The sequence below is a fragment of the Calidris pugnax genome, unplaced genomic scaffold (assembly GCF_001431845.1).
Source record: "Calidris pugnax isolate Ruff unplaced genomic scaffold, ASM143184v1 scaffold55, whole genome shotgun sequence".
Lineage (NCBI taxonomy): Eukaryota > Metazoa > Chordata > Aves > Charadriiformes > Scolopacidae > Calidris > Calidris pugnax.
The window spans coordinates 4237285-4261741 of NW_015090832.1; the positions used below are offsets into that span (position 1 = coordinate 4237285).

General features: G+C 52.7%; 1 protein-coding gene across 1 annotated transcript; it reads left to right on the forward strand.

Annotated features, from left to right (window-relative positions):
- The first annotated feature begins 1582 nt into the window (after positions 1-1582).
- ZNF341 (zinc finger protein 341) lies at positions 1583-24239 on the forward strand. Its single transcript, XM_014941224.1, has 14 exons — positions 1583-1695; positions 3423-3610; positions 5067-5219; positions 5851-6090; positions 8280-8475; positions 10250-10334; positions 11358-11548; positions 13164-13357; positions 14759-14967; positions 16909-17005; positions 18583-18715; positions 20969-21080; positions 21964-22034; positions 23150-24239. The coding sequence occupies exons 1-14, from the start codon at positions 1587-1589 to the stop codon at positions 23662-23664; spliced, it is 2493 nt and encodes an 830-aa protein (XP_014796710.1). The 5' UTR covers positions 1583-1586; the 3' UTR covers positions 23665-24239.
- The last annotated feature ends 218 nt before the right edge of the window (positions 24240-24457 follow it).

Below are 24457 nucleotides of genomic sequence, written 5' to 3' on the forward strand. Positions count from 1 at the left end.
GGCGGCACATTTGCAACCTCTTCTTGGGTTCGTGGAGTTGTTGCGTTGTTTGTTTCACTCTAGAGATGCAGGAGAAAGGAGTATTTCGAATATCTTTGAGGTGCTGGGCGTTACACGGGTTCTCGATGGTTGGACTCGATGATCTCAGAGGTCCCTTTGGTGGGATCTGCTGCTTTCCAGCAGCTCCTTGTGCCTTCCACTCCCCAGCTCTCCCGGGGGGCACATTTGCAACCTCTTCTTGGGTTCGTGGAGTTGTTGTGTTGTTTGCTTCACTCTAGAGATGCAGGAGAAAGGAGTATTTCGAATATCTTTGAGGTGCTGGGCGTTACACGGGTTCTCGATGGTTGGACTCGATGATCTCAGAGGTCCCTTCCAACCACTAAGATTCTGTGATTCTGTGATTCTCCCCGTTGGGAATGCAGCGTCCTGGTTGTCCGGGAGAAATTTGAAGACAAGAGGAGCTTGGAATGGGAAGATGAGGTGGTTGGTTCTGCTGCGCTGTTCCTCTTACGGCATTTCACTGTCCTTCTTGGTGCCATTTGCTGAGTGACCTCTGCTCAGGAAGTGTCCTCATCCCTGCAGGGGTTCAAGGCCAGGTTGGACGGGACTTTGAGCAACCTGGTGTGGTGGGAGGTGTCCCTGCCCAGGGCAGGGGGTGGGACTAGGTTGTCTTTAAGGTCCCTTCCAACCCAGACTATTCTATGATTCTCTGATCTCACTGCTTGGAAATGATCAGACCAATAGATTTTCTTTCTGCTGTGGCACAGAATTCTGAGTTCAGACTTTGACGCTTTTGTTTTGCACGGATCTTGAAGAAAAGTGAAAAGCAACCCAGGAACCCCCCACTTTTTTTTCCTCCCTTAATCCACAAAATAAAACATCCAACCTTGGCATATCATTTGTGTTATTTGAGGTTCCCTTGTCATAAAGGAATGGTGGGGAGGAGTGGTGCATAAAAATCACCCCTTTTTGTTATTTTTTCCCCGTAATCTGATTCTTCTACATGTCTTTATGTCTGATTTCTAACAAGAAAGAGTGTATTGGGCTTGATCTGCTGGTTGTGTGCTGCTGGCCAGGTTGTTTCCCTAGAGGAGCAGTCCCCATCTCCTGTATTTATCTGGAATATTTCAGAACATTTTAGCTGTAGGGAAAATTATTTGTGCCAAAGCAAGTGAGCTGATTCTGAGAACAGATCTGGCTGGGTGTGTGTGCTCTCCTGGAGTCCCCAGGGAAATGGAGCTGAGAGAGAGCAACCGGCAACTCTTCCTTCAGAGGAGCCCGTGGAGGAGCAGAGTCCTGGCAGTGAGGGAGACCATGGTCTTGTTCTCCCACATGTTCGGGGTGGCAACTGATGGCTGAGCAGGTCACCCCAAAACATCTCTCCCAGGAACCCACGCTTCATATTTCCTACTTCAAGCTGTATCTAAATCCACCTGTAGTTCACCCTTGTGTGGGTGACTATTTTTGTCAGTTAGTGCTTCATATTTCCTTCTTAAAGCTGTATCTAAATCCACCTGTAGTTCATAGCCCCGTGTCTGTTTGAGCTGTGCTTGATGTCCTACCCACGCTTGTATCTCCTTTCAGGAATGGACAATCAGACGGTGCTGGCTGTGCAGTCCTTACTGGATGGGCAAGGAGGGGTGACTGATCCGTCTGCTCAAAATGTCAACTCTTCCACTGCCATCCAGCCCATGGGTGAGTCCTGGTAGCACCGGGAGAGAGGGAAGAGGGGCAGGGACTGTGAATTTCTTCCTACAGTGTGCACTTGTGACTGTTGGAACAGCCAGCAGAGCAGCTGTACTTGTAGGGCTGTGTGTCTAGGGTGCTGCTGCAGGTGTTGTGAGCCCTCAGAAGGAGCAGGAAGGAGGAGTGCATCAAGAAGAGTGTGGCCAGCAGCTCAAGGGAGGTCACCCTCCCCCTCTACTCTGCCCTGGTGAGGCCCCATCAGGAGCACTGGGTTCAGTTCTGGGCTCCCCACATCAAGAAGGACAGGGAACTGCTGGAGAGGGGACAGCAGAGGACCACAGAGATGATGAGGGGCCTGGAGCATCTCTCTTAGATGGAAGGGCTGAGGGACTTGGGTCTTAGTTGTCTGGAGAAGAGAAGGCTGAGGGGGGATCTGACCAACACCTGTCAATACTGAAAGGGTGGGTGTCAGGAGGATGGGGCCAGGCTTTTTTCAGTGGTGCCCAGGGACAGGACAAGAGGGAACGGGCACAAACTTGAACACAGGAAGTTCCACCTAAACATGAGGAGGAACTTCTTTCCTGTGAGGGTGGCAGAGCCCTGGCAGAGGCTGCCCAGGGAGGTGGTGGAGTCTCCTTCTCTGGAGACATTCAAACCCACCTGGACACATTCCTGTGGGACCTGCTCTGGGTGGCCCTGCTCTGGCAGGGGGTTGGAGGAGATGATCTCCAGAGGTCCCTTCCAACTCCAGATCATTCTGTGATTCTGTGAGAGAAGTGTCCAAGCGAGCAGAGATGCTTTTGGAGATAGTAATAAGAAGAGACTCAACTGTGCATTTCCAATAAAGGCACGAAGGGAGGGAGCAGTCTCTAGTGCTTGTTACTGTTCACATTTTTAATTTAATGAGCCATTCCTCATGCTCTGGGGATGTCCAACTGCTCCAGTCACTGAGTATCTCACCTGTGTGAATGAATACGGGAACTGGTCATTCTTGAACACTCACAGTGCTTTACTGGGACTCGCTGGGTGGACACCGAATTATTCCCTGGAGAAGTTATAGTCTTTGTGTCCCCAAAAACGTTCTCCTTCAGGCTGTGAGTCAGACGGGAGGTGCAGCCTTTGAGTCCATCTGGATTGAGGGCAAAATGGCGTGTACTTGTGTGGTTTGCTCACGCTGCAAATTTCATTTAGGATGTGGTAACTGGGTTGTCTTCTTTCTGCTTCTAACACCGAGCAGAGGCGCCAGAAACCAGCAGTCTTGTGGGTGGGTGGCTTTTGGACTCAAGCTGTTGTTGTCTCTGTGCCCTGACCCAAGTTACTTCTCTTCCTTTGTGCAACCTGACTAATAAAATCTGCCCCAGCTGGCATAATGCAGGTCCTTTGGAGGAGGCTGCTCTGACTAAAAGCAGAGGGTGCTACAAGAGCAAAGCTGGGTTGCTTGTTCGTGTCTTTGGGATGAGGATGTGACAACGGGATTCAGTTTGTCACAGGAAAATGGGGTTTGTACACGGGAGCAGGGCTGAGATGGGCTCAGTCCCATCAGCTGGCTTTAAGGAGAGCATGGGATTGGGAAAGAGGGACAGTTTGGCTCTTGCAGCTGATCTCTCCTGATGATGATGTCCTTGAGGTGTTGAGATCCAAAAGGTGTCTGTTTCCCTGCGGCTGTGGTTTTTAGGAGTAGCACTGGGGGATGCAGAAGAAAGCCTGGAGCAGTGATCTGGTCCTTTTGTTTGCAGATGACGAAGACGTGTTCCTCTGCGGGAAGTGTAAGAAGCAGTTCAACTCACTGCCTGCCTTCATGACCCACAAGAGAGAGCAGTGCCAGGGGAACACCCCTTCCCTCTCCACGGTCTCACTGGCCACCAACAGTGTGTACACCCCCTCCATCACGTCGGTGCAGCAGGCTCCGAGTGCCAGCCGGCAGGTACCGGGCTGCGGGCACGGGCTCTACTGCCCTGTCACCATGGGTTTGGGAATGGGGGGACCTCCGGGTGATGCTTTTGGATCCAGGACTGCCTCCTGACTGACCTCTCTTCTAGGAGGCTCAGTTGTGGTCCTGTTGGGTTTTGACCAGGTGCTCTCTACAACTCCCTGAAAGGAGGGTGTAGAGAGGTGGGGGTCGGTCTCTTCTCTCAAGTCACAGGTGACAGGACGAGAGGAAATGGCCTCAAGTTGCGCCAGGGGAGGTTCAGGCTGGATATTAGGAAAAAATTTTTCACTGGAAGGGTTATCAGGCATTGGAATGGGCTGCCCAGGGAGGGGGTTGAGGCCCCATCCCTGGAGGTGTTCAAAAGAGGGGTTGATGTAGTGCTGGGAGGTATGGCTTAGTGATGATGCTCCTTGTTTGTTGTGTGGGTGTCTATTTTTGTCAGTTAGGTTGACGGTTGGACAAGATGATCTTTAAGGTCCCTTCCAACCTAGAAGATTCTGTGATTCTGTGACCTCTTGGTTAAAGCTGCCCGGTCCCCTGCAGTGAGGTCTGGGTAGCACGAGTGTCAGAGAGCTGGTTTTTTCAGGACAGAAGGGGTTTCATATCATATTGACAGTTCTGCTGAAGACCCCTGGTGTCACAGCCTGGGTACGCACTGTGTGGGGCTTGGGGTCAAGTGGCTCTTGCTGTTCCACTGGCTGTGGTCCATCTCGTGGGCAGAAGAGGAGGGCAGTGTCTGGCAGCTTCATCCCTGCATCCCTCCTCTCGGTCTCCTGCCGACGAGCCCATGTAATGTGGTGTGATGAGCGTTAAGGGAATATTCTCTCTGGAGTAATTCTCCTTCCCAACAGACTTCTTGGGAGCAAATCCCTTGTGTGTGATGTGTACTATGACTGCAGTCATGGTGGTTTCTGACGTGCTTTCAAACCAAGTGCTTTTTTCAAGTTAACACAGTGCCAGTGGATGGTGCTGCCCAGGGCTGCAAACATGGGTTGTTTCCACCCGGAAAACGGGACAGTGTCCCTCCCCTCCTAGAATCCAACTCCAGAGACAAGCCTGACGTTCATCATCTGCAGCCAGAGCAGCCTTCCTCGGTTCTCCACCTTTCCTAGCTGGGGGAAGCACCCAGGAAAGGCCTGAGCTTGTCTGCGAGCAGTTTGTCCTGTGGTTCTCCTTTAATAACCCCTGATTTGAATTGGAGGCAGTGGCCGCTTTCCCGAGCCACTGGGGGATTTTTTACCTCCTTTTCTGAAGAAGGTTTCTGGAGCTGCCTTAATGTTACAGCTCGAAACCACCATGGACTCAGCAGGAAGCTGTAGATAATTACTGTGGCCCATCTGACCAGAGGCTGTGAAAGCAGAGACTCCAAGGTTCAGTAAAAAGCAGCGTCATCATTTTTTTGTCCTGTTGCTGGTCCACAGAGCATCCTTTTTTCTTTTTTCCCTTTCAGCAAATTTCTACGTACATCACTGTTCCCCCATCACCCTTGATTCAGACGCTGGTGCAGGGGAACATCTTGGTGAGTGATGAGGTGCTGATGTCGGCCATGTCTGCTTTTACATCCTTGGACCAGCCCATGCCCACGGTGCAGCCCCCGGCACAGGTAAGGGGCATTTGTGGGCCTGGGGGGGTCCCACTGCATGGGACTCTGGCTCCTGCACAGCAGGAGAGTCCTGTTGGTCCATCAGAGTCTGGAGATCTGCTTTGATGCTGAATCTTGGGCACCTTCCCAAAGTGACAGCCAGGCTTGGGAAGGAGGGATGGATAAATGATGGGATAGCTCCAGGGCTTGCCCTCTCCCGGTGTCCTCATTGCTGGATGCCCAAATATTTGTAACGTGGTCTCTCCAGCTTTTTGTTGAGCCCCTGTATAATGGTTGTCTTCTAGAGCACTCATCAGTTTGCCCCCTGGATCCCTCTCCTCCTGGGCTGGTTGTTCTGGGCTGTCCCCAGGGCCGGCCAAGCTGGATACATTCTCCATCCTCTGAAAATGTTCTTTGTAACAGAAGGATTAAAAGCTTTAAAAACAAAGCGAGAAAAGCAGTGGGGTTTTGGAGGAGACAATCCCTATGGACAGGTCATGCTAGCCCTCTGCAAGGCAGCACAGTCTGGTCCAACCTGACAGTTGAACAGGTTGAATCGGGATTGGGAACGCGTTTGAGGGAGCAGCCTTTCCAACGCAGTGCTGCATTTTCAACCTCTTCTCTGTCTGTCTCTCCCTGTTTTTGGTTTTAGAGCAGCTTGAGTATGCACGCTGGGGCTGGCTACCTCTCCCAGCCCCCTCCGCCTCCCCCTCCCCCTCCACCACCTCCTCCTCAGCCTCCCCCACCTCCCCCTGGCAGCCTGGGGGCTCCGGGGCAGCCCAGCGCCGGCGGCAGCGGGGGGGTGGAGGTGTACAGTGCTCCTGCTCCCATGGCACCAACCAGCACGGTGGAGATCCAGACACTGGGGATGCAGCCCTACCCCCCCATGGAGGTAAGGTCAGGGGGCTCTGTCCTCCTCTAACGAGCCAGGCTTGGAATGAAACGCCAAATTGGAAATTGGAAATGCAGAATTAAGAGTCTGGGAAAGATGTGTTAGGTTATTTGACGATGATTGTTTCCTATAGGAGAAGGTACCCAAGGGAGGGTTGAAGGAGGAGGGAGCCAGACTCTTTTCAGTGGTTCCCAGTGAGAGGACGAGGGGCAACGGGCACAAGTTGGAACATAAGAGGTTCCACTCAAATATGAGGAGAAACTTCTTCACGGTGAGGGTGGCAGAGCCCTGGAACAGGCTGCCCAGGGAGGGTGTGGAGTCCCCTTCTTTGGAGATTTTCAAGACCCACCTGGATGCTCCTGAGTAACATGCTCTAGCTCTAGGCAATCCTGCTTCAGCAGGGGAGTTGGACTAGATGATCTCTATGGTCCCTTCCAACTCTAAAATTCAGTGAAATTCAGTGAAATTCAGTACTGAACAGAAGGTGGTTGGAAAGATGACAGGGATTCTGAGAACAAGAAAAACAATTAAGAGGAGCTGGCGTGGGTTTAGGAGACCCGAGTATCTGCTGTGGTTGAGGGATACCTGCAGGTGTTGGGAGTGAGAGTGGCCTGAGGTGAGGGGGTTATGTCCCAAAGGGGTACAGAGCAGCAGCCTGTGCTCTGCAGGCTTAAGTGGAGAGAAAAAGTTAATCTGAGTCTCAATAAGCAAACTTGTCACGGCAGCTTCTCCTCCAGAGAGGCACAGGCAGGGCTGGATGTGCTGGTGGGTCAGCTATTCACAGCCTCCACGTTAGCATTGCCATTCACAATGGAAACTACTGGGTGTAACAGAGGTTTGCTGGTCTTATCTTTGTAGCTGGCATCTACTCTGGAAGTGTCAGTGGTCAGAAATAGATGGGGATGTTGGATACTTAGTGCTCTGTGTTAATTTATCAGGGTAGGCAACAGAAATGCCCTCAAACCATGTCACCCCAGACTGATGCCTCTGTTGTCTTCTCTAAGCATACTTTTCATAGAATCATGGAATGGTTAGAGTTGGAAGGGACCTTAAAGACCATCCACTTCTGACCCTCGTGCCCTGGGCAGGGACACCTCCACCAGAGCAGGTTGCTCCAAGCCCCATCCAACTTGACCTTGAACCCCTCCAGGGATGGGGCAGCCACAGCTTCTCTGGGCAACCTGGGCCAGGCTCTCACCACCCTCACAGCAAAGAAGTTCTTCCCCAGATCTCATCTCAATCTCCCCTCTTTTCGTTTAAAACCATTACTACTCATCCTATTGCTACACTCCCCGATCCAGAGTCCCTCCCCATCTCTCCTGGAGCCCCTTGAGGGACTGGAAGGGGCTCTAAGGTCTCCCCGAAGCCTTCTCTTCTCCAGGCTGAGCCCCCCAACTCTCTCAGCCCCCCCTCCCAGCAGAGGGGCTCCAGCCCTCTCATCATCTTTTTGGCCTCTTCTGGCCCCGCTCCAACAGGCCCATGCCCTTCCTGTGCTGAGGACTCCAGAGCTGGACACAGTGCTCCAGGTGGGGTCTCATGAGAGCGGAGTGAGGGGCGGAATCCCCCCTCCTCACCCTGCTGCCACCCTTCTTTTGATGCAGCCCAGGATGTGGTTGGCTTTCCGGGCTGTCAGTGCACATTGCCGGCTCGTGTCGAGCTTCTCATCCATCAGAATATTCTAATATTAGAATATTCTGTTCTAATATTCTAATACTTAAACAGCTGTGTGTTGCCACCTGGAATTTTTCTTGTGCTTTCCTTCTCTTCTGCAGTCCTGCTGGCACAGGCAGGGCCTGGAGATCCCTGTCTTCAGGGGTGGTGTGAACCCACAGGGTCAGCGGTGATCGTCCTGATAACCTGTACAGAGGGGTGAAAACTCTTCCAGGTATAAGACATGGATGAGGGATTAGGTGGCTCTTTCCTAGTGTTTCTTTGCTGTCCTGTTCCTGCTGCAATAACTCCTGGAGACTTTGTGATGTTCAGCAAGGGAGTTGCACGCTGTGCAGGGTGTTAGTTTTAGTTAGAGACACGTTGTCGGACTGGAGAACCAAAAATTTGATCCAGTTTGGCCAGAGGGAGAAAACCCAGCCCGATTAACAGCCTGGTACAGCGAGTCTTCTGGAGCTGGACGTTAGGGCACAGCGTGACTGTAGTGAACCTATTTCCTCTGATAAATTGCCCTCTTGCAGGTACCGAGCCAGTGCGTGGAAAGTCCTGTGTACCCTTCTCCTCCTGTGTACAGCCCCGGCAAGCAGGGCTTCAAGTCCAAGAGCACCAGTGCTCCCAGTCCTTTGACCAGCGGGGGAGGAGGTGGGGTGGTTGGTTTTGATGCCACCTCCGCTGCCAAAAGTCGGCGCTGCAAAAACGAGAGCGGGCTGCAGGAAGGTGAGTGTCCTTAAGCCCTGCACTGGCCTGTGGGCCAGCCTTCTTATCCTCTAGTGGTCAAACCATGGGCTCTCCAGCCCTGTGGGGTGGCTCTGGCTGTGCAGGTAGCTCCTGAGGAGGAACACGAGGAACACATGAAGCTACCAAGAGCAGGTTGAAGCGTGGACATGCTTATTGTCTGTCACCTCTGAGCGCACGTGAAAGGACTGTCACTGTGCTGCTGCCTGGGTGAGCTAAATCTGCTGCAGCTACATGCTTTTTGGATCACACCTGAAATGGGGAGATCCTACAAAGTAAGATGTTAGAGCTCGGTCCATTTTCACCCAAGGAAAACTGCCCAGATGTGGCCTGGCCCTGAAGACTCTCTTCTCGAGGGCCCAGCTGCCCTGTCCCTGCCATGTCTTGCAATGCCTGTGAAGAAAAAATGCCTGTCCCCAGGTGACACAGGACAGGGACGTGCCCCACGACAGGCTGGAGGAGTGTTAGATCCCCCACTGGTGAGCCTGCCCATCGCTGGTGTAATTCAAGTACACCAGAAGAGTGACAAGGGAGGTCCCAGGAGTGAGGTGGAGGAGAGCCATGTGGCCTTCCTCCCCAGAAAGGCTTGGGCTCTGGAGTTAGAGCCACACAGATGCTAGGGTTTAGTGGGATTTGCAGAGGTGTGAGTGACCGTGCAGGCTGCAGCTCTCAGTCCAAAATTTCCTGGAGCAGCCCACGGTTCTGCTGTTTTCCACTGGTTTATGCCCCATCATAATAGATAGAAGATGTGACTGACTGATCTTCTGGATGGGAGAAATGCGTGTACTCTGGCTGATGGCTGACCTTGGTGAGTTCATAGGAGATAGACAGAACTGGGGCCCTTTCCTCTCACTAATCCCGTGTCTTTCCCCAATGCCCAACGTGCCTTTGAAGTAGTGTGGCCAGCTGATCAAGGGAGGTCACCCTCCTCCTCTGTTCTGCCCTGGTGAGGCCACATCTGGAGTCCTATGTGCAGTTCTGAGTTCCCCAGTTGAAGAAGGACAGGGAACTGCTGGAGCGGGGACAGCAGAGGGCTACGAAGATGATCAGGGGCCTGGAGCATCTCTCTTAGATGGAAGGGCTGAGGGACTTGGGTCTTTTTAGTCTGGAGAAGAGAAGGCTGAGGGGGGATCTGATCAAAACCTGTCAATACTGAAAGGGTGGGTGTCAGGAGGATGGGGCCAGTCTTGTTTCAGTGGTGCCCAGAGACAGGACAAGAGGGAACGGGCACAAACTAGAACACAGGAAGTTCCACCTAAACATGAGGAGGAAGTTCTTTGCTGTGAGGGTGGCAGCGCCCTGGCAGAGGCTGCCCAGAGAGGTGGTGGAGTCTCCTTCTCTGGAGACATTCAAACCCACCTGGACACGTTCCTGTGCAGCCTGCTCTGGGTGACCCTGCTCTGGCAGGGGGTTGGACTGGATGATCTCCAGAGGTCCCTTCCAACCCCATATCATTCTGTGATTCTGTAGGTGCTTTGTAGCCCAGCTGCAAGGGTCTCTGGAGAGGTTCATGCCTGGAGGGGATGTCTTGCTGCCTCCACTACTCCTCTGTACTTCTAGAGTTAGCTCAGGCTATGTTAAATAAATTTGTGCCCATAACCTCTCCTCAGTCTTGCCAGGCAGATCTTACCCTTTCATAAGCCCTTTATTCTTGGTCCTGAGCAGATGTTCTTGGGGTGAGGGCCCTGTGGTGCAGGGGTGGGGGACAGGGCTGTCCCCTGTGGTCTCATTCCTGTGTGTGCTCTTGCTCTTTCAGGCAAACCCAAGTCCCCCAAGCTGAAATGCACTTACTGCGACAAGGCCTTCACCAAGAACTTCGACCTGCAGCAGCACATCAGAAGGTAATGGTGCCACTAGTCCCAACGTGGCAGTGTGGCTGGGGGGCAGGTGGCCACAGCCCTGCTGGGGGAGTCTGTGCAGTCCAGTGGGTGTTGTGTTTGTCCTGACCCAGAGTCTGTGCTGGGAGATGATCCTTCATCCCCCTTCCCCCAGGACACCCTCTCCCCCATGGCTGGGGTAAAGGTTGCATCATGGATGTAATCTTCTTGCTGATTACGGGCTGGGACTGGAGACTTGTTTTCCTTGCTGAGGAGACCTTGAAAGCCAAACCTGTTGTCACCTCGTCACTGGAGCCAGCAGCACCTCCACTGCTTGCCTCTGCCCTTTCCTCTTCTCTACCTCCCTAGGAAGCTGCAGCCTTTGTGTTTGCTAGTGGTGGCAAACTGCAAGCCAAGCTCAGTGTCTGCACAGGGAACTCTTCTCCGGGAGGAAGCAGTTGAAATATTCACAGTTTCCCCCAGATAATCTGCTGGACTCAGGACAGATGAGAAGGAACAAGTGGTGGTTTTGCTCTCTTTCCCAGCCTCCATATGTTAGACTCTGCTGTTTCTCCTGAACTAGAAGCTTGGGGTAGAAAGACCTTTCTGCTGCAAACAGGGGAGAACAAATTCAGGGAGGTCAAGCTAGAAGAGCTATGTGTGCAGGGGAGAGAGGGGTGACAGGGAAGAGAAGGGTTGTACACCTGGGAAAGTGATGGTGTTCCTGAGGTCCACGTAAAAACCCCGAAAATGAATGACCTGATGTTGCTGCAGAGCTTTTTTCCTCTCCCACTTCTTCCTTTGATCCCTTGTTATCCCCAGACCCCGAGTGCTTTGTCTGTGTGCCAGTCTTGTTTCCCCAGACCTCTCACAATCCATTTTCTCTAGTTAATCAGGTCTCAAAAGTCCTTCTGTGGCCGGTCCAGGTGCTGATCTGGCGAGCAGGGTGCCTAGTGTGGTCCTCCAGCAGCCACCCCCAGCAGGGCCCGTGCCTGGGGGCTGCCCCCTCTCTCTGCTGGCTGCTGACAGGGTGCCTTCTGCCTTCAGTCACACAGGAGAGAAGCCCTTCCAGTGCATCGTCTGCGGCCGAGCCTTTGCCCAGAAGTCCAATGTGAAGAAGCACATGCAAACCCATAAAGTGTGGCCCCCGGGGCTGGGGTGCACCATCTCCCGCAACTCCATCACGGTGCAGGTCATGGCCTTGAACCCCAACCAGCCGGAGGAGGAGGAGAACACAGGTTTGCTGCCTGAGGATGGCATGTGCTGGGGGCAGAGCAGTGGTGTGAGGAGTCTGCACGTCCCTGCACTTCCTCACGGGGAGGGAGGGGGGGGAAAGGAGCTGTGTGTGCTGTTTGCGTTCCTGCCGTGGGGTTTAGCAGCACACACGAGAGAAGGGAGTCACATTTGCTGGATGTCCTGCTGGTGGGCCCATCCTTGGGTACCTCCAGATGTGGTGGATTCAGGAGACGGCGGCTCCAAACGCTGTGCCAGCATCCAGCATGTGCCTGGGGACAGGGTGAGGTGTCTTCCCCCTTCTTCCTCTCTGGCAGGTGAAGCTTTGGCAGCTCATGAGCCCCACTTGGCAGCTCTGGGCTAGTGGCTGGAGGAGCCGGTGGTTTCACATAGCCCAGTGCTCTCTCTTGTTTGCAATGTGCAAGTCATGCCCGGGCTCGCTCTGGCCCTGATGGCCAGCTGAAAATAACTTGAGGTGGAGAAGAGCTCCTTGCTGGCACTGTGTCTGGATACTCTTTTCGGCTGGTGGCCTCGGGAGGGGAGGGAACACCGTGACAATGTCATGGCTAGGACAAGGCCCCACTGGAGCTGCTCCATGCAGACAGAATCACAGAATCTTAGTGGTTGGAAGGGACCTCTGAGATCATCGAGTCCAACCACCAAAAAAAAACCAAAAAAACAAAAAACCACACCAAAAAAATCCACACCTCACCAAACACCCACCAAAAACACCGCACCCACCAACTAAACCCCACACTCAACACCTCACCATAAACCAATAACCTTGGGCACTAGAGCATGCCCTGAAGAGCCATGTCTATACGTTTCTTAAATCCCTCCAGGGATGGTGACTCCACCACCTCCCTGGGCAGGCTGTTCCAGGGCCTGACCACTCTCTCAGTAAAGTAGTTCTTTCTAATATCTAATCTAAATCTCCCCTGCCCCAACTTCAGACCATTTCCTCTGGTCTTGTTGTTCGTCCTTTGGGAGAAGAGGCCAACACCTGCCTCTCTACACCCTCCTTTCAGGGAGTTGTAGAGGGCAATGAGGTCTCCCCTCAGCCTCCTCTTCTCCAAACTAAACATGCCCAGTTCCCTCAGCCTCTCCTCATAGGACTTGTTCTCCAGACCCCTCACCAGCTTGGTGGCTCTCCTCTGGACACGCTCCAGCACTTCAATGTCTTTCCTGTAGTGAGGGGCCCAAAACTGAACCCAGCCCAGGACAGGTACAGACGTCATGGACTGTGAGCTACTGGCTGGATCTTACCTCCCGTCTGCTGCCAGAGGTGGGAGTAAATCTGGCTCTGGTTCCCTGGTGGGACCTGCTGACAGCAGGTTTCCCTGCTCTGCTGACTGCTCTACAGGGCACAATTAGAGCCCTGGAAAAAGAGAATGGGTCAAGGAGAGGAAGATGGAGTAGTCAGAGCCCTTGATAATCTGTAGACAAACTTAAAACTACCCTGTTAGAGACTGAGATTCATCTGATCTAAAGAATCTGTCTTTGAAAGAAAGAGCCTGGTCCGAGAGCCAGGCCTGGTGTGTCTCAGCAGTGTGGTGCTTATGTAGCAGCTTTGAGAGCTCTCTCATCGCAGCCTGTGACTTTCTCTCTCCCTGTCTCCAGGTTTGACTCAGCCCTTGAGAAACCCTTCAGAACCACCCCAAGAGATGAGCCCCTTGGAGGAGAGCGAGACGGGCAAACTGGAAGCCAAGCAGGTTGTCTTGATCGATAGCTCTTACCAGTGCCAGTTCTGCCCCAGCAAATTCAACACCTATTTCCAGCTCAAATCGCACATGACGCAGCACAAGAACGAGCAGGTAGGGGACAGGAGGTTCCCCGGGGCAGTGGTGAGGGAGGGATGGGCTTCAGATAGGTCCTAGGGTCTGTCCTGAGCCTCTTGATCTGTCAAGCTGCCAGCGCTTTGCATGCAGCTCGGCTCTCTGCGAGGCTGGGTTGCAGCTGGGTGGTCTGGGGGGGGCTTTGAAAAGCTCCTTCTGCTGGGTGAGAAATCAGCTGAGCAGGTTTGGGTGGCTGGAGAAGAAACACAAGAAGTGAAGGGCAAAGTTTTGCAGTTTTTCAGTGTAGGTGGCAGCTCTCGGGTGGTGGGACGGTCAGGATGTTGTGGTCTCATTCACTCGAGTGGTTTTGGGTGCTGACACCAGCACCCCTTTCTCCCACCTTGCTTTTGTGGGAGTGCCCTGACAAATATGCACTTGCAGAATGTTCAGCTCCCAGCAGGTTCTGCCCGTTGTCTTCACCTGGAGCTGTCAGCCACGTTTTGATGCTGAGCTGCTCTTCACTGTTAAGGACCCTTCCTCTGAGGAAGACAGCGGAGGAAGGGGATGTTTGATCACCATGTTGTGTCCTGCTGCAGTGCAGGGCAGGGTTTCACTGCTGTGCCCTGCCTGAGTGCTGTCACCCCGTGGGCCTGGGCATGGTGGGATGCTCTGGGAACTTCAGTGCTGCTTTGTTCACAAGGATGTGGACCTGTTGGAATGGGTCCAAAGGAGGCCACGGAGATGCTGGGAGGGCTGGAGCCCCTCTGCTGGGAGGGGGGGCTGAGAGAGTTGGGGGGTTCAGCCTGGAGAAGAGAAGGCTCCGGGGAGACCTTAGAGCCCCTTCCAGTCCCTAAAGGGGCTCCAGGAGAGATGGGGAGGGACTCTGGATCAGGGAGGGGAGCTATAGGACGAGGGGGGAGGGTTTTACTCTGAAAGAGGGGAGACTGAGATGAGATGTGGGGAAGAACTTCTTTGCTGTGAGGGTGGTGAGAGCCTGGCACAGGCTGGCCAGAGAAGCTGTGGCTGCCCCATCCCTGGAGGGGTTCAAGGCCAGGTTGGAGGGGGCTTGGAGCAACCTGGTGTGGTGGGAGGTGTCCCTGCCCAGGGCAGGGGGGTTAGAACTGGATGATCTTTAAGGTCCCTTCTAACCTGAACCATTCTGTGATTCTGTAACATCAGCTGTTTTCCAGCACAGTGCGTCAAGGGGCAGTGGCCCCTTTCTGGAAATGACCCAGTGGCAACTATTTCCAAAAAGAAAGGCCACTCCGGTAACATCAGCTGTTCTCCAGCACAGTGCGTCAAGGGGCAGTGGCCCCTTTCTGGAAATGACCCAGTGGCAACTATTTCCAAAAAGAAAGGCCACTCCGTCGGTTGGCAGAGGATTTTTCCCTGTTTGTTTCCGTGATGGGCCACCCCAGTGACTCTCCCTTCTTCATCCAGGTGTACAAGTGTGTGGTGAAGACCTGCGCTCAGACCTTCCAGAAGCTGGAGTCCTTCCTCGAGCACATCAAGAGCCACCAGGAGGAGCTGAGTTATCGCTGCCACCTCTGCAGCAAGGACTTCCCCTCCCTGTACGAGCTGGGCGTCCACCAGTATTCCCACAGCCTGCTGCCCCAGCACAGCCCCAAGAAGGATGTGGCCGTGTACAAGTACAGTAGCAATCGATGCTCACAAGGCTTGTAGGAGTGAGTGGGTGCAGAGTGTGTTTGGCTGAGAGCGGTGGGGACATTAGAGGGGAGAGGGGGACACATCTTCAGGAGCCACGGTTCTTTTGGGCACCCAGGTGGTAAATGGGGGGCCCCTCCACCAGGCTGCTGGGGTGAAGCACTTTGAATGCACTGGTGAGGCCACAACTGGAGTACTGCGTCCAGTTCTGGGCTCCCCAGTTCAAGAGGGACAGGGAACTACTGGAAAGAGTCCAGCGTAGGGCAACAAAGATGATTCAAGGATTGGAGCATCTCCCTTATGAGGAGAGACTGAGAGAGCTGGGACTCTTTAGCCTGGAGAAGAGAAGGCTGAGGGGAGACCTTATTAATGCTGACAAGTATCTCAAGGGTGGGTTGAAGGAGGAGGGAGCCAGACTCTTTTCAGTGGTTCCCAGTGACAGGACGAGGGGCAACGGGCACAAGCTGGAACATAAGAGGTTCCACTCAAATATGAGGAGAAACTTCTTCACAGTGAGGGTGACAGAGCCCTGGAACAGGCTGCCCAGGGAGGGTGTGGAGTCCCCTTCCTTGGAGATTTTCAAGACCCACCTGGATGCTCCTGAGTAACATGCTCTGACAAGCTCTAGGCAATCCTGCTTCAGCAGGGGAGTTGGACTAGATGATCTCTATGGTCCCTTCCAACTCTAAAAAATTCAGTGAAATTCAGTGAACGCAAAGAACCTTCCAGAAAGGCAGTGAAAGGCTGGGTTTGGTTATGTGGGAAGATCCCATCACTTCAAATCCTTTTATCACCAGTCAAGAATGAGATGGGCACAGCTGAACCTACACTGGGCTGGGGGAGAGACCCATGGAAGCCCCTTCCCAGCCTGGCTTCTGTGATTCTTAAATACCTGCAGCAAAAGGAGTGTGGGCTGTAGAAGCTGTGCCTGGGTACAGTGAGGTATTTCTTCTATCCCTTTGCTGCGAAGGGCTTTATTACCTGGAAAACCTTTCTATTAGTGTAGAGAGAAAGAGTGAGGGATTCCACAAAGAGCTCTCTGGAGCTTTTGAAATGCCTGTAGAAACATTCAGGAAGAGTAGGAAGCCCAGAGGGTGCTGAAGTCACCTGGGAGCTTTGTGGAATAAATAATCTGCTACTTCTTGCATAGATCATCATTTCTAGTTATCCCTTGCACTGTAAAGCATCATCCTGCAGCTTCCTGGTGGGAATCCTTGAGATGAGAGCCCTGCTTATGTTTGAGGAGGTTTTAGTCTGGAAAGGGGGTTTCACAGCAGATATGTGATGTGTCTCTGTATTTATTGTCGATGGTGCATGTCCCCGTTGCCCATGATCAGTCAGCTTTGGCAAAGGGCTCCTGCAAAAATACTGCCAGGCTGTGTGAGAGCAGGAGAATGGGATGGAGAGGGCCCAGGAGGTGTGGGAGAGGTGGTGGCATGAGCCAAAGCTTCGTTAGATGCCAGAGACCCCACACAGGAGCATGTTGCCTTGTGGCTACCCCAGCCCTGGGTAACCCTGCTCCTGTGCTGTCACCCCACTCTTGGCTCTCTGGGAGCTGCTCTTCATGCCATGAAGGTGGAAGGAGGTGTTTTAAGTAAGGTGAAGTAGTTAGTAAGGGATTATCTCCACGGGGAAGCAGTGCTCGGGTCCCTGGGTGCTCCCATGCGTGTCTGTGTGGAAAAACACTAGGAATTTAAAGGCTTTTCCACCTGGTTTTCCAGCATCTCCCACTCGTGAAGGATGCTCAGTGTGAGTGTGATCTGGCCATGTGGGTTTCTGAGGTTCAGAACACCTGGGTGGTGACGTTATAGTCCAGAAATCCACCTGGAAGGTGGCTGGTGACGGACTGGGCAGCCCTGCTGCGGTGTGGGGTTTGCTGGCTGTGGTTTCATTCACAGGCTCTGTCCTTTTCTCTCCTTATTCAGATGTGTGAAGTGTGTAAATAAGTACTCCACCCCGGAAGCTCTGGAGCACCATCTGCAGACGGCAACGCACAACTTCCCCTGCCCTCACTGCCAGAAGGTGGGTTGGTGACTGCTGCCAGAGCCATCTGGACACGTAGCTGTGGCTCTGGAGGGGACAGGAACCCTTGGCTCCCTTTCCTCTCCCTTCCTACCTCAGGACAGACTGGTGGCTCATGAGGCTTTTTTCAGAGAGGCAGAGGTGACCTCACTGCTGGCCTCCAACTCTCTGACCTCATGCGGAGTGTGTTCCTCCCTGCTGCCTTTTCCCTTGGGTCCCATTTGTTCAACAGAATTTGTCAGGAGAGCTCCCTTATGCTCTGGTCTTCTGTCCTTTTTTCTTACAAACAAGCATATCAGGAGGAGCAAGGCTGGTTTTGGGAAGTCTTAGAGTGGTGGAAGTGCCTTTGTCCCACCATGCCTATGGCTGGAAGGTTGGGCAGGAAAAACCCAAGGTTCTGGGGTAACTTGTTCACCTCCATTGCTGTCCTCATCTCTTGTGGCAACAGAAGCCTCTGGGTTTCCCCTCGTTCCTGTCTTTTGGATGAGTGCTCTATATCCTTGGCAAAGAGAAACACCAGTCAGTGATGTGACTGGCACTGGAACGATGCCTGGGTAGGTTTTGGCTGGAAATACTCTCTTCAGCACAAACTCGGAGGGGGTTTGAGGAACAGAACTTTGTGGGATTTGAGTTCTAAGAAGTTATTTTTTTGAAATCCGGACTAAAATTTGCACCCTTGCTCCCCTGTTTCTAGCAAAGGAAATGAAAATCCCGCAGTGGGGGCAGGGACAATGTGAAAGGAGTCACCACTCTGTGCTGAGGTGGCTCGGGAAGGGGAAACGTTCTCCTCCATGGGTAGTAACCCAGCCTTCTCGACCTGTCTTCTCCCCACTTCCCCCACCAGGTGACAGATGCCTTTCTGAGCCTGGCTGAGACCTTCAGCACAGGGGGCTGGAAGCCCGTTATCTGCAGCAGTATTTTTAACTTTTGTTTGTATTCTTACTAATTTGCTGTTTTCTGGAGATGTGAGAGCACAGTCCTGGGTACCAGACCTCCTGGATGTCCTGTGTGCTGGCAGCATCCTTGTTAGGAATTCACTTCGCTTGGGTATCTCCAGTATCCCCATTAGCCAAAGGAGCCATTCATACTGGCTTGAATGGGCCCCTTTGGTAATAGATGATCAGGAAGCACAAACTGAAGTTAATGCTGTTGGAAGGTAGTAACTACTGGGGGTCCTTGCCCCAGTTGTTGGTTCTGGTGGGAGACTGGACATCCACCTGGGGTGCTGGTCCTCAGCAATAGGGTGTTACAAAATTTTGCAGCAAGGTTTCAGCTTATGTGTTTCTTAAGGATAAAAAGATTTGTGGGGAGATTTTTTTTGTCTGTTTGGGTTTTTTTAAAGCTCTATCTGTATTTTCCTTACGTGGGGATTTTTTTTTTGTCTGTTTGGGTTTTTTTTAAAGCTCTATCTGTATTTTCCTTACACATACTGAAGGTTTCCTCAGTGCATCCTTTCCAAGACAGCAGTTCACCACGAGCTCCTCGTGCTTTCTGTGCAGGCCACATGTCCCGTGCTGGCTCGGTGACGTGTCCTTTGTGTGCTGCTGGCTCTTAGCCCTGTGTTTGTGTGTCACCAGGTGTTCCCCTGCGAGAGGTACCTGCGCCGCCACATCCCCACGCACGGTGGGGGCAGCAAGTTCAAGTGCCAGATCTGCAAGAAGTTCTTTCGCCGGGAGCACTACCTCAAGCTGCACGCCCACATCCACTCGGGTACGGGCTCCCCCGGCGCCGCTGGCTCTGTGTCACAGTCCCTGCCACCCTCTGTACTGCCCCGGCTGTTTTTTCTGATAACCAGAGTAACAGAGGGGACTGTGAGTCATTTGTAGTAACGTGGATTTGGGGAAATCATAGAATCATAGAATCATTCATGTTGGAAGAGACCCTTGGGATCATTGAGTCCAACCATCTCCCCTACTCTACAAAGTCCTCCCCTACACCATGTCCCTCAGGCGCTGGCTGGCTCTGTGTCATAGTCCCTGCCACCCTCTGTACTGCCCCGGCTGTTTTTCTGATAACCAGAGTAACAGAGGGGACTGTGAGTCATTTGTAGTAACGTGGATTTGGGGAAATTATAGAATCATAGAATCGTCTAGGTTGGAAGAGACCCTTGGGATCATTGAGTCCAACCATCTCCCCTACTCTACAAAGTCCTCCCCTACACCATGTCCCTCAGCACTGCATCTAAACGGCCCTTAAACACAGCCAGGGATGGGGACTCAACCCCCTCCCTGGGCAGCCTGTTCCAATGCCCGACCACTCTTTCAGTGAAAAATTCTTTCCTAATGTTCAATCTAAACCTGCCCTGTTGGAGCTTGAAGCCGTTCCCTCTCGTTCTTGGCACTGGTACTGGGCACTGGTGAGGCCTCACCTCAACACTGGTACTCGGCACTGGGGAGGCCCCACCTCGAGTACTGTTTCCAGTTTTGGGCCCCCTACCACAAGAGGGACATTGAGGTGCTGGAGCGGGTCCAGAGAATCAAAGATGCACTTGCTAAGCTTGGATTCATGATTTTTCCTGTTAATGCAAATGTGGTTTGTTCAAAATTTGGGGAGTGGTTTCAAGGACCATGCCACAAATGTGTTATTGCGACAGGACAAGAGGAAATGGCCTCAAGTTGCGCCAGGGGAGGTTCAGGCTGGATATTAGGAAAAATTTTTTCACTGAAAGGGTTCTCAGCCATTGGAATGGGCTGCCCAGGGAGGGGGTTGAGGCCCCATCCCTGGAGGTGTTCAAAAGACGGGTTGATGTAGTGCTGGGAGGTCTGGTTTAGTGATGATGCTCCTTGTTTGTTGTGTGGGTGTCTATTTTTGTCAGTTATGTTGACGGTTGGACAAGATGATCTTTAAGGTCCCTTCCAACCTAGAAGATTCTGTGATTCTGTGATTCTGCTCTGTCACTAATTACCTGTGAGATGGTATGGTTTTGGTTCAGCCTCGTGCCCAGTACAGCACCAGTTAGAAGTGGGACACAGAAGTGGCTTCCCCACTGCCCACGGTTGCAGAAGGTAAGGAAGCTGGCCCTGGAGAGCAGGAGCAGTGCAGTGGGGATTGTAGCCACCCATTTACTTGCACTTGGGTCACAACAACCCCATGGACGGTCCAGGCTGGGGGCAGAGTGGCTGGAGGTGCCCCATGGAAAAGGACCTGGGAGTGTTGGTCAACAGTGGCTGAATATGAGCCAGCAGTGTGCTCAGGTAGCTGAGAAGGCCAACAGCATCCTGGCCTATATCAGCAATAGTGTGGCCAGCAGGACTGGGGCAGTGACCATTCCCCCTGTACTGGGCACTGGTGAGGCCCCACCTCGAGGGCTGGGTCCAGTTTTGGGGAGGACAGGAAAGACATTGAGGGGCTGGAGCAGGTTCTAGAGAAGGGCAGCGGAGCTGGTGAAGGGTCTGGAGCACAAGTCTCATGAGGAGAGGCAGAGGGAGCTGGGGGTGTTCAGCCTGGAGAAAAGAAGGCTGAGGGGAGACCTTATTGCTCTCTCCAACTCCCTGACAGGAAGGTGTAGCCAGGGAGGGTTGGTCTCTTCTCCCAAGTCACAGGCCATAGGACAAGATAAAATGGCTTCAAGTATCCCAAGGGATGTTTAGGATGGATATTAGGAAAAAAATTTACAGTGAAAAGGTTATTAAGCCTTGGAATGGGCTGCCCAGGGCAGTGGTGGAGTCACCATCCCTGGAGGTATTTAAAAGCTGGGCAGATGTGGTGCTGAGGGACATGGGTTAGTGATGGTTTGTGTCAGTGTTGGGTTGATGGTTGGACTTGGTGATCTGAAAGGTCCCTTCCAACCCAGGCAATTCTATGACTCCTATGATTTACCCATCAGGAAGGGTAGGGAAGCTTCAGAAGTTTCCAGAGAAGCCGAGGGTGGCCCTGCTGCCAAAGTGAATCCTGTGTGTGACTAGAACAGTCCTGTGTGACTGGACTGTCCCTGACTCTCAATGTCTTTTTTTTTTTATCCAGGTGAAAAGCCCTTTAAGTGCTCAGTGTGCGATGCAGCTTTCAATCGGAAAGACAAGCTGAAGCGACACATGCTGATCCACGAGCCTTTTAAGAAATATAAATGTCCCTTCTCGTACGTAGCGTGTCTCCACCGTGGGGGCCGTGTCTTCATGGGGTTGGGATGGGGTTTGGGATGGAAGGAATGTCTCCTGCAGGTCCCTTCTCGTACGTAGCGTGTCTCCATCATGGGGGCCGTGTCTTCATGGGGTTTGGGATGGGGTTTGGGATGGAAGGAATGTCTCCTGCAGGTCCCCTAGGGTACGTGTGTGGTATCTACCAATCCACTGCTGCCTACAATGCTGTGTGCTGTTGAACTGGGAGCCCAGAAGTCCCAGATCTTTGTCCTATGGGGACACATCATTTTATTTCAATTCATCAAACCCTGTAAAATAACGCCTGCCTTCGTGGGAGGCTTGAGGGGTTGCACCTTGGGAGCACTGGGGAAGAGGAGGAGTATTATTTGACCACAAAGCACAGAGTTGTCTCCATGGGCTCTCCCCGACTGCCACGTCTCAAAAAGCACTTGGCAACACAGGAGCTAACGTACGAGCCAGAGAAATGCAGGTTTATCAGGTGCATTCCCAAAGCCATGGCACAGCCATGGGCCTTCTAAGGTAGCCAAGGCTGACCAGCTTCTCCCTGTTCCAGCCACCTTGTAGCTCTTTCCAAAGCATTTCTTTCTCCAGGTGGTACCTGGATGCTGCTGCTTTTTAGAAGCATTCAAAGCGAGACGCAGACCACGTGTGGTCCTACAGAAGCCCCGTGTCCCTGTAGCAACCTTTTCATTTCTTGCCCCTCTCCAGAAGGGCTGAAACAGTCGAGCTCCTGCTGCAACTGCACGGAGGGACCCATCTGGGTGCTGCGAAGGGTTGTGGATCAATTTATGGCGCAGGATCTGTTTCTACATCGATCCTCAGTTGATTCGTGCCGCTCACGAGCGTCTGTTGTCGTTACAGAAACCACACGGGCTGCAATAAAGAGTTCAACAGGCCTGACAAGCTGAAGGCTCACATCCTGTCCCATTCGGGTAAGTCTGGCTCTGCCCTTTGCTGCCAGGGCTTGGGAGTGAAGAGGCTGGGATTTGCTGGTGGTGCTGCAGGAGCGTGTTACAGGAGGAGTGAGGCTGAGGAACAAGAGAGAGCAAACTCTGAAAGTGCTTCTTTCTGTGGAGTGTGCTGCCCACCCCGCCCCACCGCCCTCTCGCACTCAAAAGGAGGTCTCTTGGGATTTGATCCCTTTCTCTCTGTGTTCCAAAAATGATGCTCCCAGTCCTAATAAAGACAAGTCATTGATTCCCATGCCCCAAGGAACGTTCTGACTTTTGTCTCTTGGGGTAAAACTGAAAGGCTTTTCTGGTGCCTGTCGTGTCCAAAGCAGAGCGCGATCAGATGGTGCTGACAGCACAATGGATGGTTTGTGTCAGACTGTAAATTCACATACTTGGGAGGAAAAGAATAGTGACAATTTTTTACTTAGTTTAAGATTGTTTTGCATTGTCATCACAGTTACCTGAGATTTTTTTTTCTGGTGATATTTTAATATTTGAGACAAGACTATGAGTTTAGCCCTTTGTAAAGGCAGAAATCCAAGGTGTAGCCACTCACCCTTTTCTGACTGCAAATTTGCCTGCCGCGATGTCTCCTCCCTTTTAGCAGGGAACATCTCCTTGGAAAACGAGATGAAAGGAATCTTTCTCCCTCGGTGCAGTGCAGGTCTTCCTGAAGGGAGGTGATTATGCCCCTGTACTTGGCACTGGTGAGGCCACACCTCGAGTATTGTGTCCAGTTCTGGGCACCTCAATACAAGAGAGATCTGGAGGTGCTGGAGCGAGTGCAGAGGAGGGCAACGAAACTAGTGAAGGGCCTAGAAGACAAATCATATGAGGAGCGGCTGAAGGAGCTGGGGCTGTTTAGTGTGAGGAAGAGGAGGCTGAGGGGAGACCTCATCACCCTCTACAACTACTTGAAAGGACTGGCCGTTTAGATGCAGTGCTGAGGGACATGGTGTAGGGGAGGACTTTGTAGAGTAGGGGAGATGGTTGGACTCGATGATCCCAAGGGTCTCTTCCAACCTCAATGATTCTATGATTCTATTAGGGTGCAGGGTCTCTAACCGAGCTCTCTCTCCTCTGATGCTCTGCAGGGATGAAGATCCACAAGTGCCAGTACTGTAACAAGTCCTTCAGCCGACGAGCCCACATGGTAGAGCATCAGCGCTCGCACACCGGCAACTACAAATACCGCTGCCCCACCTGCAGCAAGGGCTTCACGCGCCACAAGTACATGAAGGACCACAAATGCCGGTTGGGCTCCCCCAAGGACAAAGACCTGCAACTCAGGAAGCCCCAGAAGAAGCGGGTGGCGCGGGGACGCAAAGCGGGCCTTTCCCTCCCCAACCAGCTGGCTCTGGCGGAGCTGAAGGAGGGTGCTGCTGGGGAAAGCCCCCCCGAAGGTGGCCCTAACAAAGAACCGTTCCAGGAGTCGGACGCGGTCCTGTCCATCGTGGTTGGTGGGTCGGGAGGTGCTGACTCGGACCTTGTTGTTCCTGGGCAACCCAACAGCATCACATCCAATTTGGCGCTGGCAGAATTGCAGGGTGCCTCGGACGGTCCCTGCACCATGTTGGCTGTCCCTGTTTACATCCAAACCACGGAGTGATAATGAGTAGAGCCACTGTGTGGCTGAGGGCTGCTGGTGGGGCTGTCAGACCCAGTAAAAAAAGACCAAAGCTCTTGTGGGAAGCTGGATGGATATGGGAGAGAATGGCTTTCATCTCCACTTCTTCTTCCCGTCCTTGGGCAGAGGACTGATTGCTTGGAAGCCACCGACGGCTACAAGGCACTGAAGAGAATGGCTCCGTTGTTTCTTGCCCCTCTGCAGCGCTGGTCAGCCTTGGGCAAGAAGGACTAAGATCCCTGAATCAGGGTAAGAAAAAGGAGCGTGCAAACTTGCAACAAACAGAGCTGCTGAAATCAAGTGGCTTTGCAAATCACAGCCTGTCCCATCTGTGGTTTTTCTGGCCTAAAAGCTGTATTGCCCAGTATTTGGGTGGCCTTTCCGAGAGCAAACAATTGATCCTTCCTAGTGGAAGCAAGTTCATCCTGAGATCCTTTGGGAACACTGTTCAGAAATACCCCGTTAGGCTTATCTCTGGTATCTTTCTCCGCTCTGTCTCTGTCAGTAGAAAGATCACCTTGTCTGTACTACACGTGTTATAAACACCATGGACCTCCCGTTGCGTGTGGAGTTGGTGGGTGGGAGCACGTCTCTGGTTGGTATTCCTTCCACAGTGTGTGTTCTTTCCATGTTTTTTCTCCATATCCAACGATCTCCAAGTGCCTTAGACATCAGTCCTTAGGACAGTTAAAGGTGACACCTTCTGGGAGATTAAGGTCTGGGTGAAGTGTGACGTGCCCAGGCTCACACAGGAGACCTGTGATGCTCCATGGGC

Excerpts from the sequence above, each read along its gene's own strand:
- ZNF341 (XM_014941224.1), top strand. The coding sequence starts at position 1,587 with ATGGACAATCAGACGGTGCTGGCTGTGCAGTCCTTACTGGATGGGCAA. Across the intron at positions 1,696-3,422 it reads CACTGCCATCCAGCCCATGG|ATGACGAAGACGTGTTCCTC; the intron begins GTGAGTCCTGGT and ends TTTTGTTTGCAG. Across the intron at positions 5,220-5,850 it reads CGGTGCAGCCCCCGGCACAG|AGCAGCTTGAGTATGCACGC; the intron begins GTAAGGGGCATT and ends TTTTGGTTTTAG.